The sequence below is a fragment of the Anabas testudineus genome, chromosome 18 (assembly GCF_900324465.2).
Source record: "Anabas testudineus chromosome 18, fAnaTes1.2, whole genome shotgun sequence".
In the NCBI taxonomy this organism is placed as follows: Eukaryota; Metazoa; Chordata; class Actinopteri; order Anabantiformes; family Anabantidae; genus Anabas; species Anabas testudineus.
In genome coordinates, this window is record NC_046627.1 from 20,757,020 (window position 1) to 20,774,741 (window position 17,722).

The window sequence follows — 17,722 nt, forward strand, 5'->3', positions numbered from 1 at the left end:
ACAGCAGGTCCAACAATCATACCAGTAGGAGGCAGAGTGACACTTAGCTGCTCTGTGGACGACTCTGATGGTTGGAAATATGACTGGTTCAGACGAACCTCAAACTCTAATGAAGCTCAGGTTGTTGGAAGTGAAGTTTCCCTGTTGGGTTGTTGTTTATTTAGGTTTGGATCAGTTTGGTGACTGACTGGTCAGGAAAAAATTAGCAGAGATCGTTGAATGAGATGTGTTGTATTTGTTTATATCAAGTTATTTAGGTTTTTACTAATTCACAGGAACAATAAGTAAATATTTTCTATATTTATTCAAACCTCCACATCAGAGAAGGGGGCAGTGTGACTCTGAGCTGCTCTGTGAATCCATCATCTGGTTGGAAATATTACTGGTACAGAGGAGATCAATCCTCTGAACTCCTGATCAGACATGATGATGTTTTCAAGTCAAATGGACAAATCAGTGTCTCACAGGAAGGACAGTACTGGTGCAGAGGAGGAAGAGGAGAACCAGTTTACTACTCCCACTACTGCTAGTGCTAAGTGCAACAAGAACAAATGTTTCAGTTTTGTTAATAAACATTTAGATTTTCCATAGTTAGACCATCTTAAAGTTTCTAATACCTATTACAAGATTATTCAAGTTCAGATAAATTTAATTTAATGTTGCACAGTAGACATAACGTGTTGATACTGAGAAAACCTGTTTCCAACAGATAAACCCCAGTCTGTCCTCACTGTGTCTCCATCCTGGCTGAGTCCTGGAGCCTCAGTAACTCTGAAGTGTGAGGTTGAACATCCATCTGCAGGATGGAGGTTCTACTGGTATAAGACTGTTCCCAAACTGTCAGACAGACTCTACAGATATGAGCTGCTACCTGGTAGTGACAGTGGCACTGAAGAGGATTCTTACATGGTTCATGGACAGACACACACAGCAGGATATGTGTGTAGAGCTGGAAGAGGAGAACCAGTGTTTTACACTGAACACAGCAAACCAACGTTTGTCTGGTCTGGAGGTCAGTTTGTTCCTTTGTTCCTTTCTTTTCATCTTTATCTTCCAGTTATTTGTCTGTGACCAACATGTAAAATCTATGTCAGCAAAGTAATGAACTTTGTAAAGCTGAAGAAATCTCCAGGTATCCTGTTGACTTATGATATTAATGAAAAATGAGAAATCTTTTGAAGTTGTTGTTTAGCTCTGTATAAGTCACAACATGTGTGTGTACAACATGTTTTGTGTTTCAGATTTTCCTCCATCAGCGTCTCTCACTGTGAGTCCTGACAGAGTTCAACACTTCACCTCTGACTCTGTGTCTCTGAGCTGTGAAGGAAACTCTACTGAGTGGAGAGTGAGGAGGTTTCCTGAGGACAGTTACCTGTCCCTCTGTTCTGACTGGGGGACGATGACTGGATCCACATGTAACATTAGTGGACTGAACAGTTCTGCAGTGTACTGGTGTGAGTCTGGATCAGGAGATTTCAGCAACTCAGTCAACATCACTGTAGAACGTATGTTTCAATAACTTTTTAAACATTTTTTAACCATTTTACCATCACAACTAATGATACATGATAGATGTGGTGTAGAGAGGAGACTGAGAAGAAAGTGACCAATTCGTCTACATGGGCAAATCTTAAATTTCCTGTCCTCATAGTACAGTTACTGCTTCACTTGTTTTATTGCCTAAATAATTTTATGTGAGATATAAACACACATGTAAAAACATGTAACGTGATAGTTTTGCAGCAGACAGAAATTAATTTAATGACGCACCTGGATCTGCTGCAAGTTGAGTTTCCTCAGCTCTGAATACAACATCTATTTAGTGCATGGGCTTCTTTGTACCTGCAGTGTGATTTAAAGTATCTTATCATATTATGATTATTATCTGATTGTCTTACAAAGACAATCAGAGTCATAATATGATATGATGTTTAATTATTTCAGTTTTTACCAGGTTGTTACTTGAAGTTCCAGTTTGTCAGCTGACGTTGTTCCTCAATTCTCATCTGTCAGTCATCAAGTTGCCTGCCCACCAGTCTACAGCTGCCCAATTCTTGTGAACTCAAGATTGTAGAAACGCTTGGAAGAAGTTGCTTCAAACTGTCAACTTGAAATTTGTGATGAACTGATACGATTTTTGGGGTCAAAGGTCATAGGTCAAGGTCGCACTGACTTCTTGTTCCTCCCGTTCTTGAGTCCCGTGCTTTGAAGCAATTTCTTCAAATTTATTGCAAATTTCCAATTGGAGGCAATGATCAACCGATCTGGCCAAAGGTCAAAGATCAAAGTCATAGTGACCTCACCTTCATCCAATCTTTGTGAACTGGTCTAAAATGTGTTGAGGGAATTTCTTCAAATTTAGTACAACTACCTATTTGGACTCCCTGATGAACAGTTTAGATTTTGTTGGCCAAAGGTCAAGGTGACAGTTACCTTATGTTGTGTAAACACGTAGTCATGTTAATGTGCTTAAAATACGATAACATGTTATAAAGATGGAACAAATCATTATTTCACCCATAAATGAGGTCTTTAGGTTTAGAACCATAACGACTCAGCTGTCATCCAGAATACTGTGGATGTCTGTAATCCTCTTCATGTTTAGTTTTGTTTAGTGTTTGATAGTTTTCCACAAAAGCAGTGGTTATACGTATTATAAATATATTTTTTGTAACAGCATGTTGTTGACTGTGTTTAACATTATGTTGTAATTGTAATTTATATCAGGGTGCAGACCTGAGAGCTCCTCATTTACTGTCCCGTTTGTCTCTGGGCTGGTTGGTGGAATTTTACTGACTGTTTTCCTGCAGCTGCTGCTGCTGTGTTTCTGCAGAAAGATAAACGGTGAGGCCTTTTCTTATTGATGATTTGCTGAAAATCACTGATAAATTGTTAGAAAATTAGATCAACACCAAACAAAGTAATAATTTTAGTTTTGTTTTTACAGATCCATGTTTTAACAGGTTGGTTCAACTGTCTCTTCTCTTAAACATTATAATTTAAATGTCTCTTATTCAGTTTACAGTATTTCCTTTATGTTTTAGGTTCATTCAGTCACTGAGCACTGATGAAGGCTCTGCTACAAAGCAAACAGTGAACCAGAATGAAACTCAAGTTTACTCCTCTCTTCTCCACGGTCAGACTGATTTTCATATCTGTCTAACTCTTTGTTTTTGTAAGATACTTTTTGAAAGTAACTAGTTTGAATTTCTTTTTATTTTAACTTACATGTAGGTGATGTTTCTGTCTATGAATCGATTAAAGGCTCTGGAAACACTGGAGGTGGTACAGTATAATCTGATTAATCTAGAGCTGTCATCAATTATATGATTATAACTGAATGTGACATTATTCCAAGTAAACCATCTAATAAATACTTTAATACCACAGTTTTGATTGAAGGTGAAGGTTCTGACAAGATGAGTAATTACAAAAAATATTAAACATGTAATGATATAATAATATGTTTAGTATTGAGTTTGAAAATTACACTATCTCGTATTTGTGTTTTTTATGATCATCTTAACAGGGACATGTGATGATACAGAGGAGATCTCTGATTACAGTAATGTGAATACAGATGAGGCCACAGGTACAAACACTGACTCTATAGCTACTCTATTATTACTGTTCTAATTAAGTAAAACTGTTTCTGGCAGACTTAGAACAGATAGAGCTGTGTCGTCAGTATAGCAATGATAGGAGCCATGTGATTGGATAATGGAACCTAGGGATGTAGTATAGAGTAGTAATGTAGAGGACCAAAAACTGAACCCTGTGGCATGCCAGTGGACAGGGAGTGAGAGTTAGAAACTTGCCCCTGCCAAGATACCTTGAAGGTTCATCCAGACAAGTAAGATTTAAGCAAGGTCATAGCTGTACCAGTCTTCCTAAAATTTGTGAGTCCAGACAGGAGGATCTGGAGATTCACAGTGTCAGAGGTCAAAAGCTGCAGATAGATGAAGTAAGATTAGGACAGAAGACTGAGCTGCAGCTTTTGCAGTCCAGAGGGATTCCACAACCTTCAGTGCAGTTTCCTGGGTGTGAAGTAATTAAAATATTATTGTTTTAAGGTAAAATATTATGCATTTATATACAAATATTAACTTAGTAATTGTTATCCAGGAAAGTTTTGTAGGTGTTTTGAACATCTTTAATTCAATTTAATTCAGTTTATTTATATAGCACCAGGGTAACACTGTGGTGTAGTGGTTATCACTTTCTCCTCACAGCAAGAAGGTCCTGGGTGCCTTTCTATGTGGAGTTTGCATGTTCTCCCCATGTCTGCGGGTTCTCTCACATCCAATGGTTGTCTGTCTCTGTATGTCTGCCATGTGATGGACTGACAACATGTCTAGGGTGTACCCTACCTCTCGCCCAATGATGGCTTGGATAGGCTCCAGCAGCTTCAATAACCCTTCAGAGGACAAGTGGTTAAAATAATGGATGGATAGATATATAGCACCAAATCACAACAAACGGCAAAGGACTTTACAGTGTAAACTTTAAGACCTTACAGAATATAACTGTAAACAGAATTATATTAAAAACCAATTGAGTAACCATTAGGTGACAGTGGAGAGGAAAAAACCCTGATCTCCACTACTATGCTTTCACAGATGTGGATGAATCTGTGAATGTGGTTTATGCCACATAATGCAGTAAAATAAAGCGTCATTTAATAGGTTCTATAACATCTTCTACCTTAAACTAAATGACTATACCCACCTGAGATATTAAACAGAAATACATAATAATCTGGGTATTTACTACTGATACATAAAATATGAGTTACATAAAAAGTATTATACACAGTTCCAAATTGGAAAAAACTACTACACTCATATTTGTCGTATTAATTTTGAGAGCAGTATTTTTTATTATGACATATATACTTCCCATCTCTTATTAGACATTGAAACAATTAATATTACTACAAAGAAGCACTAATTGACTTTAAGATTAATGATAACATCAGTGACTTCATTGTTGTTGGTAGAGCAGTTGTCCACAAACTCCTGGCTCTATGTCAAGGTGTCATTGGACAAGACACCAAAACCCCACAGAAGTGACATCGTCTACTGCAGCTGTCCAAACAACAATTTCCCCAAAGGGATCAATAAAGTATGTTACTATGATTGTTTTAAATGAAGCACACAAATTTACAGGAGAACGTGTAGTGATGTCTATGAACTTAGTCTCTTTTCCACCAACAACACTTTGGTTGTCAGTCTCCTCAGTTTTCAGGACACACTGAAGAATCAGTTATGCAAATGAGTGAGCTGTGATCTGTGCAGTGTGTTTACATATTTCTTCACTGCTTTACGTCTTAAGTACACGTTATATTTATTGACATTTTTTGTTTCATACAGATGTATAAGGAGGAGTTCAGCAAAACAAGAAACACGTGGACGACAACATAAAAATGTTTAAATCTGTTAACATTTAGAAAACTAGTGTGTCCATCCAAGTTATCCTAACATCAGTATTTGTACAGGTTGATAGCAGATTATGTGAAAGAACAGATTTCACAGAGACTAAGCCAAATGCTGTATGGGGTTTGATTTGCTTCTTTGCCACTTGTTTATTGTGGTTTTGTTTTGTGTTTTTTATTATATTTTTATCTGCAGTATGAGGAATGGGCGCTGGGGGTAGGGATATGGTTATTTTAAATATGACTTTATTTTGGAAGTTATTATGTATTAAAATCCCATAAAAAATAGTAAACAAAAAGAAAAAGATTATGAAAGATAAAAACCTCTCATGTATGTTCATTTACATTTTGTGTTTAAATTAGTTTTATTGTATTTTGATGTTTTACTATGTTTCTAATATAGTCACTGATATACATGTATGTAGACAGTTTGCCTAACAGTAAAGAGGAAATATGAAATATGTTTTTGTCATTTATAAAATTACTGTATATTATCAAATGTAAGTTCCACATCTGTTCAATTAATATAAAGTTCTGGCTGTTAGACCTTGACTGTCAAACTGTTGCAACAACACATCATCAGTAGGGTAAAACTAACCTGTCTCATGACGGTCTAATCCCAGCTCACTGTTTACTGCTCATCTACACTGTAGATACATGACACACAGAGCAGAGACCTTTAGTCTGGCACCATGTAAAAAATCGTGATACTTTATTAATCTCTGAGGGGAATTCTGGTGTTGCAGTACCTGTTACATAGAAAAACACTGAAACATACACACACAGAAGATTGTACAGAATGATACACTGTGTAGAAGTCATCTAAAAATAATTATTTTCATTTTACATTTACAATTGACGATAAATGTGAAATAAAAAGTATCTAACTATAGTTAAGTTGTTTGAGCAGAGCTCTCTACTGTCAGAATAGAGTCACTGAACAGAGTGATACCTGTTTGCAGAAATTACTTCCTGTACTGTTCCTTATCACAGTGAAGCTGGAGAAGTCTATGACTAAAGCTGCAGGTCGTGAAGAGGACATGAAACAACATTCATGTTTAAACACAAGGGGGCAGCATTTACACAAACCTATTTTTCTTTTTATATACACTATAACTATATTAATATGTGATTCTTTGATTAGTTTCTATTTCATATATTGCCATTTTCTAAGCACAACTCAACATTTTACAAGTATAGTGTAGAGTAGAAGTATAAGACAGATAATGACAACAATGAACAAGCTAACAGCATGTTTGATGAGTTTCCTGTGTTTAGTTTTTGCTGCATCCTGTCCTGTCTTTTCTCTCCTGTCATTGGACTTATTCTATGCAGCACTGCCAACATGTGTCACAATTATAGTTTAGTCAGAATCAGTTGAAACAAGCTCTGTAAGGTTTTTGGCTCGTTGGCTCACAAAGACAACTGACTGCCTTTAATGAAGCACATGATGGGGTTGAGAGGAGTAAGATGCTAAAACTGGTCTGGCACCAGAACTAGAGAACCTCTTCTGGGTGACAAAATTATTGTTGATCAGGGAGGTGGACTGATGTTGGATGATAAGTATGTTTGATTCACAGTATGATTTGAATAAGGGACCAGGGAGGATGGAACAGGTGAGTATGGACTGAGACAGAGTGAGTTGGGAAGGAGTGTCGACAGGTTAACAAGATGCTGGGGTCCAGGTGACAGGAGTCTGGAGGGAAAGAGCCAAGTGACAAAGTCAGTATTGCATATGAGGATGAGACTGTTATGATCCCAGCTTGACCTCTGGTTTTGTGCTCTTATTTAAAAATGTGTGCACATAAACAGGATCTTAACGCTCTGATAGATTTGCCCAGTTCCTTGGGTTACTACCCGTTCTCTGGTTGCCCTGTACCTGTTCTCATCTCCTGTTGTGCTGTTGATTTGACTCATTACTTAATAAGTAAGTAATAGTATCTTTATCTGTTTTAGGTCATAACTATCATCTCCAGAATCAACTCTTCAAACCATTTATTCACAAATAACAGTTTATATTTCTATTCTCAGTTTCCTTTTGTGTCTTTGTTCTGTGTTACATGGATTGTTTAGGATTTGTCACTGTAGTGTTGATAATAAATGTGTGTGCACCAGAAACTGCTCCTGTGATTTTACTTAACCTGAAAAGATCCTCGACTGGCAGAGTTAAGAGTAAATGTGCTTAATTCAATAAAACCATTTTGTAAAAATGTCATTGTCTCTTTGTGTGTAAGATTGACAATTAGTGTCACCTGCACAAATAAAGGTCTGGTACGTTTTTTTTCTTAATTCCAGCTGCTGCAAAATAAAGTTGTCTTTTTACAACAGCAGGAAATTCTGGTCATGTTTCAACTTGTAACTCTAATGAGGCAAACTGGCATCATGTGTTTTAGATTTATGCTGTGAAGGTTCAAGTGTATTTAAACAGTTCCTGTGTCAGTTCTCATTTGTTACCACTTTGTCTAAGAAGTCACAGCTGTACTGTGTACTGAACCACTTCCTGAGTATCGAAGGACATGAGTCCTACATCACAGTTTGCTGTAACATAAGACCAGTGTAAAACTTTGTTCCTTGTTTAATGTCTCTTCATGAATTAATTAATCTTAGGTGAACTGGAACTGTTGCAGGTAAGACAAGGTTTAACATTCATACACTAAGTTTTAAAATTCTGTAACATGTAAATATTTGAGTTTTCATTTGAATTTTAACAGCCTGTGGTTTAATCTGATTTCCAATAATTTCACCACGGACACAAAAGGAACAATTTATAGTGTGGGAATGTTGGAAAAACGGACACTGTGAATTTAGCTGTGTCTGATCTGTACGTGAACATGTTTTATTGTTTACCTAACTACATTTCCAGTTAATCATTGGACATTTATCTAAGGCAACTTACAAGTTAGATAGAATACAAGCAAGTAGCTCCCCTTCATGTAGGAGCTCAGATAAAGCTGGATGATTGATTAATGTTTCCTAGTTCTGTCCTTCATGTCTTTTAGAAATGTAGTTGTATCAGAGCTAAAAGTAGTGATAAAAAAATCAGTGGAGATTTATTATCTGCTCAAAGATAACAAATATCTTTTTATATATCTTGTAGAATTTGTCTCTATCAGTGGGCCCTGATAAGGTCTAGCACTTTGAGTCTTCCTCACTGAGCTATGACAGTGACTTTCCTAAATAAAGAATGAGGAAGAAGAGTTAATTAGATAGGCTGACTGCTGTGAAATACCAGGATACAATCTTTGTAGCAACAATGCCTGGACTTATGTGGTTAACCTGTGCACACTGTTCTTGGATGACAAAGGCACTGATGCCACTGACCAGCCCTCAAGTTTCCCTGAGCTAAATTCAAATGAGCACCTTTGGGACTTTATGTGTCAGTGCATCTGATTTCACCAAGTTCCACCACAGGCTGTCCAGGAGCTCACTGTGCCCTGATCCAGATCTACCTCAGCCTCCATGTGTTTGCTGACCTGACCATTGTTCCGCTGTTTGTTCTGAACAAGTTAAACAAATGATATAATAAACATTTTTAGCTTGAACAATTTGTTTCTCAAAATCTGATGTGTCATTTAAGTGTTTTGTATTAGAACAACAACAATAATACATAACAATATGTATTATTTTATATTAATTTTAAATTGACTTGTGCTGTTTGACTATGAGATTTGAAACTCACAATGTAGAATAGAAATCTGTCTGAATACAATTTGACATCTTTGTTGTTCTTGACTCTGCATCCCAACTGGTCTGAGATCTACCATGGAGAGATGATCACTGTCAGATGTGAGATTCAGGGAGGAGACACTGAGTGGGAATATGAATGGGAAACAACCAGCTCAGTGAAACCTCCAAAACAAAGTGAATATAAGATTATTTATGTTTTGCCATCACACAGTGGAGACTACAGGTGCCGGGGCAAAATGAAAAGAAACAGTCTTCAACAGAGTGGAGTGATGCTGTCATACTGAGAGTATCTGACAGGAAGTAAAATCAGATTTCATCAGTCATTCCAGTTTTATTCTGAAATAGTGAAAAACGGTGTTTTACACTGACCACAGCAAAGCAACGTTTGTCTGGTCAGGAGGTCAGTTTGTTAGTTTGTTCCTTTCTTTTATCTTCCAATTTTTTCTTCAAAAGCGAAGCTCAAGCTCTCACGTCTGTTAGGATATGTGTTACAGTTCCCTCCTCCTTGCTAGTGTTTGTTCCCTGTTCCTCACCCTTTTCCTGACCTCTAGCTTGCTTCTCCACGGTTCGTAAGTTTGGTCAGCTTGCCAGTTTCTTTGTTTTTCTTGTTGTTTTTCTTGTTTTGCTGAGGTTTTTGTTTTTTGTAGGTTAGTGCCAGCTTATGCTGTACTTTCTTTTGTTTCTATGGCTAGCTTTGATGGTCATTAGTTTGCCTGCCTTTTGCAGAGAATCCTTAGTTTTCTCCTCCTTTTGAGGTTTTTCCTGAGAACTGACACTCATTCTTTCCAATCAGAAACGCTAACTTGTAGTTAATTTGACAGAGCCACACAAACGTAAATCGAGAGAGATCCACAAAACCACACACAGGGAGTCAAAAGAACAATATATCACAGTATACAAAGCAAATGCCTTTAAACTTTCCAACATGTTTTTCTATCAAAATGACAAACTTCTCCAAAATGATACCAGAGTGGAGCTGATTATCTCTGCAGTGTCAAAGTCACATGAAGGTTTCTACAAATGTCAACACTCAGGAAAAGAGTCACCACAGAGTTGGATGACAGTGAAGAGTGAATAAGACCCTAAGGATTTATGCTGCCTGAGAAGGAAACATGGTCGACATGTAGAATACTGTGATGTAACAGTCGGTATTTCAAGCATAATTAAATAATACTTACTTAATAAAGTCTGCACACATTTCTCCACTGCTCTGCTCTTTACTACACATTAACTCTATTCATTGTCATTTTAGTTTTATTCTATACAGGTGTATAAAGAGAAGTTAATCACCAGTAAAATAAGAAATGCATGGACAATAATATTAAAAATACTGTGTACATCTACTTTTAGACCTGTAACCTATGTGAAGTTTCTGAAATATGGTTGTATTTGTAATTTTAGTCACTGATGTATGTAGGCAGGTATATTTGGTAATAAAGTGGCCTGTAAGGGGTGTATGGACAGTACCTCCCCATTATCCTATACAAAGACCATGGTTAAGAAAGACATTATGAATGGACACAGAGACATTTGATGCTTTTAACTGTTTCAATTTCACAACAAAATGGATGATGGTGTTATTATAGGATTAAAGGGTATCAAATAAGAAATATGTTTATGAACAAAGTCAGAAAACGTGGTCACACATCTTCAGTATCATATCAATTTATTTCAGTTTTCAGTTTTTATTAATGTGATTTTTTCAGACCTTATATCAGAGAGGGTGGGGGAGAAGTCACACTGTGTATCAATGCTGTGCAGAAGTGCAGCCAAGTTCCCTGGGCTTGAACTCATGTCAGATGAACCAAGGACAATGGAAACATCAATTTCGTCTGGTAAAGATGTAGATCAGTTGATGACAGATTGGACTGCAGGTGCAGCACAGCATGAATTGTATTCTTTTCTACAAGTTGATTTTACTATAGATAACAAACCTGCTGCACTCTGCACTTTTTATGTCAGTGATAGCCAGAGCTGGAGGTGTCATGTTTTCAGGTAGTCTGTCCATCCGTACAGTCTCCAGATTCTTTGAACTCCATGTCTAAGGAACACGTTATTAGTATTTTCCTGTGACATCATTGTCAGGGATGCATTAGCATTTACACAATAAAATAGCAAGTGGTTTGAGTGGTAACAAAACTACTAGAGAGTGGAAGAAAACAACAAACTGAAGACCAGACATGAAACTGGATCTGACAAACCTGGAGGTACTTCCTGCAATACTTAGAAACCATGATACTGTGTCGTGTAAACACCTTATTCTGGCTTCTGAACCTTCTCTCTGCTTCATAACGTCGTGGCTGAGATGGTGAGAAACAGACAAACCTGCAGTCAGATAATCAGAAATCTAAATCCTGTTGATTTAAAGTAGGACATGAATAACCAGGTCTTTGAATCATTTTGATTTGTCTGTGGATCATTAATGAAAGTGAGTTTAGCTCAGTGTTCACACACTGAGTGAGGAATAGCTGTAGTCAGCTTTTGCTATTGAATGATGTACAACAGGTTTAAATATGCTTGTGTGATTTTATATATATATATATATATATATATGTATGTATAAAATCAGGGCTTTCACGTAAAACAAGGGAACAATGCAACAACTGAATTAAATATTTTGATATACTTATGTATTATACATTCACACATGATCTATGTACAAACACAGTATTCAGACATACACAGACATCACATTCACCATTTTCACTATACAGGAAATAAGAAGGTGAGGGCAGTAAACACGACGCAGTATAACATGCACAAATAGACACACAATGTAAAATATATGTTACACTATTTAAACAATTATTAATAATCATGACTTATTACCATTGTTTTTTCTTATTTCATGTTTGTTTTATTTAATTCTTTATTATTCTCTTTGTCTCTTTTCCTTTGAAACACAGTTCATATTAATAGTACCTGAGCATGAAGTGTGAAAATGTTTTCACACATTTTCTGTGGTCAAACTAAATACAGACATTTAAGTTTGAGATGTGATGTTTTTTTAAACGGTAGTCTCTTTTTAGATGGTTCAGTTTTCTCCTGATTGAAAGTGAACAGAGTTCTCAGAAACACAGAGACAGAGTCAGTACTAAATGTGACGATGTGATTCTTGCTCTGGATGCTGACGATATTCCGTGAGTACACGACTTTCTCTGTTTGAATGATACAATTGAAGGAAATATTAATTATGAGAAGAGCAGAGAGTCAGGAGTTTGTCCAGTTTCTCAGTTTGGAGGACTGTGGTAACACTTTACTGGACTGCTTAGTTTTCTACATGTACATATATTCACAATCAGTGTATTCAGGCTGAGCTACCATCATGTACATATGTCAAATATGAGATTAGAAACTTGTGTATATGTAGAGAGATTATCCAGGGAGGGAGAAAATAGGCCTAGGAACAGGGTTAATAGCAGGCAGATGATCTGACAGAGGGGAAAGAACTGAGAAGAGTTTTTGTAGGGAAGGGGAAACAAAGGTGGAGCAAATGTGCAATCAATTACTGGGAGCGCAGGGAGAGAAATGGCTGAAGGAAGAGGGAGAACTGGGGAAAATCCAAAGCTGGCCGGGCCAGGCCGAAACGGTGACAAAAAAATCCGGATGAGTTTTCTCTAAAACAGTTTACATTAGGTTTTTTGTCAGTTTGATCATTTCTGACGACTCAGCAGGGAACATCTGTGGTGGAAATTACATTAAGTACAGTAACTCAAGTACTGGACACAAGTACAATATTGGGATACTTCAACCATCTACCATCAAGATTTTAACCATGACATCATTTAAACAGTTGTTGTTGTGTTTTAAATGTAGCTCAAGAAGTCATCTCTGTCTCTGCTGTTAAAATATATGGAAACTCCAAAAACCAGTTCATCAGCATTTTCTGTATTTCTAGTACAAAAACTGTACAAGTCTCCTGTTTCCCATCCTGTTATCTAAACACTCTACTAACAATGTTCTTCACTCATGTTTCTCATATTTACTTCACATATAAACTGTTTTCATTTCCATTGTTGTTGTGCTGTGATTTCAGCCTCATTATTTATTGGTAATAAAATAAACAGATATTGTCAATATTTGTTCAAACAATGAGCTCAACATAAAGGATTAAATCACATATGACTAGTTACTGTATATAAGTCCTCAAATGTACCAGTAAATAAGCTAATAATACAGAACCATAGTCCATGAGCACAGGAGGTACAGTAACTTGTGTTTTCACAGAGTTTCTCTTCATTTGCTGCAGTTTGAAGAATTTCTCCCAGAGTCGGTGTTGGATGTGAGGATGGGACACACTTTTCTCTGTGTGCTGCAGTTTTTCTGTGAGTAAATCACTGATTGATGGAACAAATGACAGAAAATGTTGTAGTGAGGAGAACAGAGGATCAGAGGTTTGTTCACTTTGAACAGAGCACACTTGTTATCAGCTTGGTTGTTTTGTAGGAAGGATCTTTAGAGGACGACTGTGTTAAATCATCAGATACAGTTTGATGTGATTTTTACCACTGATCATTTGTTACATTTAGTCATTAATGAAAGTCCAGTTGTTTGCTGTGTTTTCCTCTTGATGTGCTAAGTTTCAGTCTTTATTTCAGTGCTGAACACAATCTTCTCCTCTGGATATGCTCAAGGTAAATGTTCAGTTATCTTCCTTTTTTTTGAATGAACTCTTCTTTTTATATTGTATTTAATTGTAATGAATTACAATTTATCTCTTTCTGTGAGTAAAGTAGTTTGTACTGTAATACTTTATATTCATTATTCATTATATTCAGTTTTAATTTTTGTTTCTATTGGTTTTAGATGCTGTTTTGACCCTTGATCCCAACTGGTCCAGTTTTTTTGCTGGAGAGTTTGTGACCTTCATATGTGACATGAAGGAAGGAAAAGACACTAACTGGGAATACAGATGGAGGAAAGATGGTCGAGAGTTTATTCAGCACAATTCACATAAATGCACATAATTCACATTATAACCTCTATATACAGGAGACAGTGGTCACTACCAGTGCTTTGGTCGTCACAGGAGCTCAAATCATATAAAAACCAGTAACATCATCTCTTTAACTGTATCAGGTGAGTCATCGATGTTTTATCATCATTACAATGTTTATTATGACCAGCAGCCATTATTCTTAAGGCCTGTTCAGATGTTTGGTCTGTTTGTGTTACTATCTACAATTTGTAAGATTCCACAGTAAGATTAAAACGTGTTTTATCATAGGAAATTGGAGGGTATTACAAATGAGCGCGAACGAGTACAAAAAAGGTTAGTAGTTCCTGTGTTTCTAATATTTCAACACATCTGTCAGGACATTTTACACCAATCAAGTTAATTCAGTTAATTCGATATTTCTATTTGTGTCTCTCAGTTTCCACTTCTGTCTCTGTGACTCTACAACCTGACTGGTCTCAGATCTTCAGTGGAGAGAAGATCACTGTCAGATGTGAGATCCAGGGAGGTGGAGACACTGAGTGGAATTATGAATGGAAAACACCTCAGTCAACTTCACATCAGACACATGTTAATTACTGGACTCTCAGTGTTTCTGAGTCCAGCAGTGGAAACTACATGTGTAGGGGCAGAAACAGAAAAGACTCCTATTCTTCAACACAGTGGAGTAAAACCATCACACTAACTGTATCAGGTCAGTTTGATATTTTTATATATATTCTGAAATACAATACTTCACATTTCCAATTAGAATTTATAGTAGTTTTCTTTGTATTCGTTTTATGTAATATATTAAACCACACTGAACTCTTGGAGATCACTTGTGTTGTGTTGTTCTCTGGAAAAGAAGGTAGTGATTCAGAGTTAGCTCCATGGTACAAGTCACAATTCCGTAGCTTGTAGGAGAGATCACGTAAGCAGGAACGGAGGTGGCGATCCACCAATTTAGAAAAATAATTTAATAATATATAAAAAAGCCCTTCATAAAGCTAGAACCACATATTACTCCACATTAGTAGAGGCAAATAAGAACAACCCCAGGTTTCTATTCAGCACTGTAGCCAGGCTGACAAAGAGTCATAGCTCTGTTTAGGCTAGTATCCCCTTAACTATTAGCAGCAATGATTACAAATGATTTACAAATAAATTCATAACTATTAGAAAACAATTGATCAGATCCTCCCTGCATACGGCCTTGGATGGTCTCGTATGTACAATAGCTCTAGATTCATTTGTAAGATCACATTTGTACTTAGACTGCTTCCTCCCCGTAGATCATTCTGAATTAATTTCAGTAATTAATTAATCCAAACCATCAACATGTCTCTTAGACCCCATCCCAACTAGACTCCTCAAAGATGTCTTACTTTTGATCAGCATGTCCATACTAGATCAGATTAATCTATCCTTAGAAATAGGCTACGTACCACAGGCTTTTAAGCTTGCTGTAGTCACGCCCCTACTCAAAAAGCCTACTCTGGACTCAGGGGTTTTAGTGAATTATAGACCAATATCTAATCTGTGCTACATCTTTAAAATTCTGGAAAAGGTAGTTTCTAAGGAACTGTACGACCACCTGCGTAGCAATAACTTGTATGAAGATTTCCAGTCAGGATTTAGAGTACATCATAGTACAGAAACAGCACTGGTAAAGGTCACTAATGATCATCTCCTAGCATCAGACAATGGACTACTCTCTATACTCATCTTGTTAGATCTTAGTGGTCTTTGAGACTATAGATCACAACATTTTATGACAGAGTGAAACATTTCAATGGGATTAAAGGAACAGCAGTAGGGTGGTTTAAGTCATATCTATCAGATATATTTCAGTTTGTACATGTTAATGATGAGTCTTCCATGCACAGCAAAGTTGGCTACTGAGTTTCACAGGGATCTGTGCTTGGACCGATTCTTTTCACTTTAAATTTGTCCCCATTAGCCAATTTTATTATTAGGAAACACTCTATAAATTTCCATTGTTATGCAGATGATACCCAGCTATATTTATCTATGAAAACAGAAGAAACTAATCATTTAGTCAAACTTCAAGCATGTTTAAAAGACATAAAGACCTGGATATCCTCCAATTTCCTTCAGACAAGACAGAGCTTTTTTTGTTTGGTCCTACAAATGTCAGAGACACTATGTCTAATCACTTTCTTGCCCTTGATGACCTAGTATTGGCCTCGAGTAACACTGTAAAAAATCTCTGAGTTATCATTGACCAGTATATCTCCTTTACTTCATACATAAAAGAAATCTCTAGAACTACCTTGTTATTTACAGACTGGACTATTATAATTCATTACTGATACCCCAGTGTGATGGCTGCACTTGCTGCCACACAAGTGAACTGTGGGTAACCTCATGTATTGGTTTGGATTTATACCTTAACCATCATATTCAGTTTATACATTTAGGAAGATTACGTTTATACCTGTAGAATGTAAAGCAAGACAACAGTCAAAGTTTATTTAATATACTTTATTTAGTTTGTTTGCCAGTACATTAGTTTCTATTTGTAGCGTGCACATTTAGTTATCTTCTGTACTGTCATCCTATGTTTGATAATTCTTGCCTGTGTTGATTTGTTATTTTGAGTTACCAGTGCAGAGGTGGCCAAGGCTAGTTGCTGCTGTTGCTGCTGTTGCTGTTGCTGCTGCTGCTGCTGCTGCTGCTGCTGCTGCTGCTGCTGCTGCTGCTGCTGCTGCTGCTGCTGCTGCTGGTCATCTTCTCAGGCCGAGGGCAAAGGACGCGGCCCTGAATACAGACCTGTTTTATACAGGAAGATGGCTCATTGGACTGAACCATAGCCTACCACCTGTGAGGGGGATTTAGGTTGGCATGTTGTATACTATGTTGGTCTATGTGAATATTAGTCCTTTGTTGAGGGAGTTGCTTTTGATTAATTGTTTAATTATTTACAACTGAAAAGACTTACTGTTATGTTAGTGGGTTTTGTTAGTACTAGTTGTTTGTAGTTACCCCCTGTGTGTGTCAAATGGTCTGATCAGCCATTATATATGTTTCCTCGTGTGTTCCTTTAGGGAGGTCAGTTGGGTTTTGTTAGTCTGTTTAGTTGAAGTTATGTTTGTATAGTCTACTTTGTTAAGTGTGGTTTATTTTGTTGACCTCTTTTATGGGCCCTAAGATTTCTTAAATATTTTGTGTAATTTTTCCCTCACATTTTTGGATAAATAAACCCTTTTTTTTTTTTTTTGGCAATCCACCTGTGTTTCCTCTTGCCTGGCTACTTGGTCCCTTACACCCAGTTAATCCAAAATGCTGCAGCCAGAGTTCTGACTGGAATTAGCAAGAGAGATCATGTTTTTCCCATATTAGCTTTTCTCCATTGACTCCCTGTAAAATCCAGAATTTAATTTAAAATACTTCTCCTCACATATAAATCACTTAATAATCAGGCTCCTTCTTATCTCAAAGACCTCATTGTTCCACATTTTCCAAGCAGAACTCTACTTTCTCAGACTGCAGGTTTACTTGTGGTTCCTAGAGTTTCCAAATGTGGAATGGGAGGCAGAGCCTTTAGCTACCAAGCCCCTCTCCTGTGGAACCAGCTCCCAGTTCAAGTTCGGGAGGCAGACACCCTCTCCACATTTAAGACTAGACTAAAAACTTTCCAT

The 17,722-nt window shown here is 36.9% G+C and overlaps 2 protein-coding genes across 2 annotated transcripts in view; both read left to right on the forward strand.

Annotated features, from left to right (window-relative positions):
• Positions 1-17,722, forward strand: part of LOC117153013 (basement membrane-specific heparan sulfate proteoglycan core protein-like) — a 278,634-nt gene that overhangs the window by 173,440 nt on the left and 87,472 nt on the right. The gene's annotated exons all lie outside the window — the stretch shown is intronic.
• Positions 1-17,722, forward strand: part of LOC113157391 (Fc receptor-like protein 5) — a 107,575-nt gene that overhangs the window by 11,754 nt on the left and 78,099 nt on the right. The window contains 2 exon segments of the mRNA XM_033326560.1: positions 13,349-13,446; positions 13,928-14,200. Of these exon segments, the coding sequence (XP_033182451.1) occupies positions 13,410-13,446; positions 13,928-14,200 (310 nt within the window). The 5' untranslated portion in view covers positions 13,349-13,409.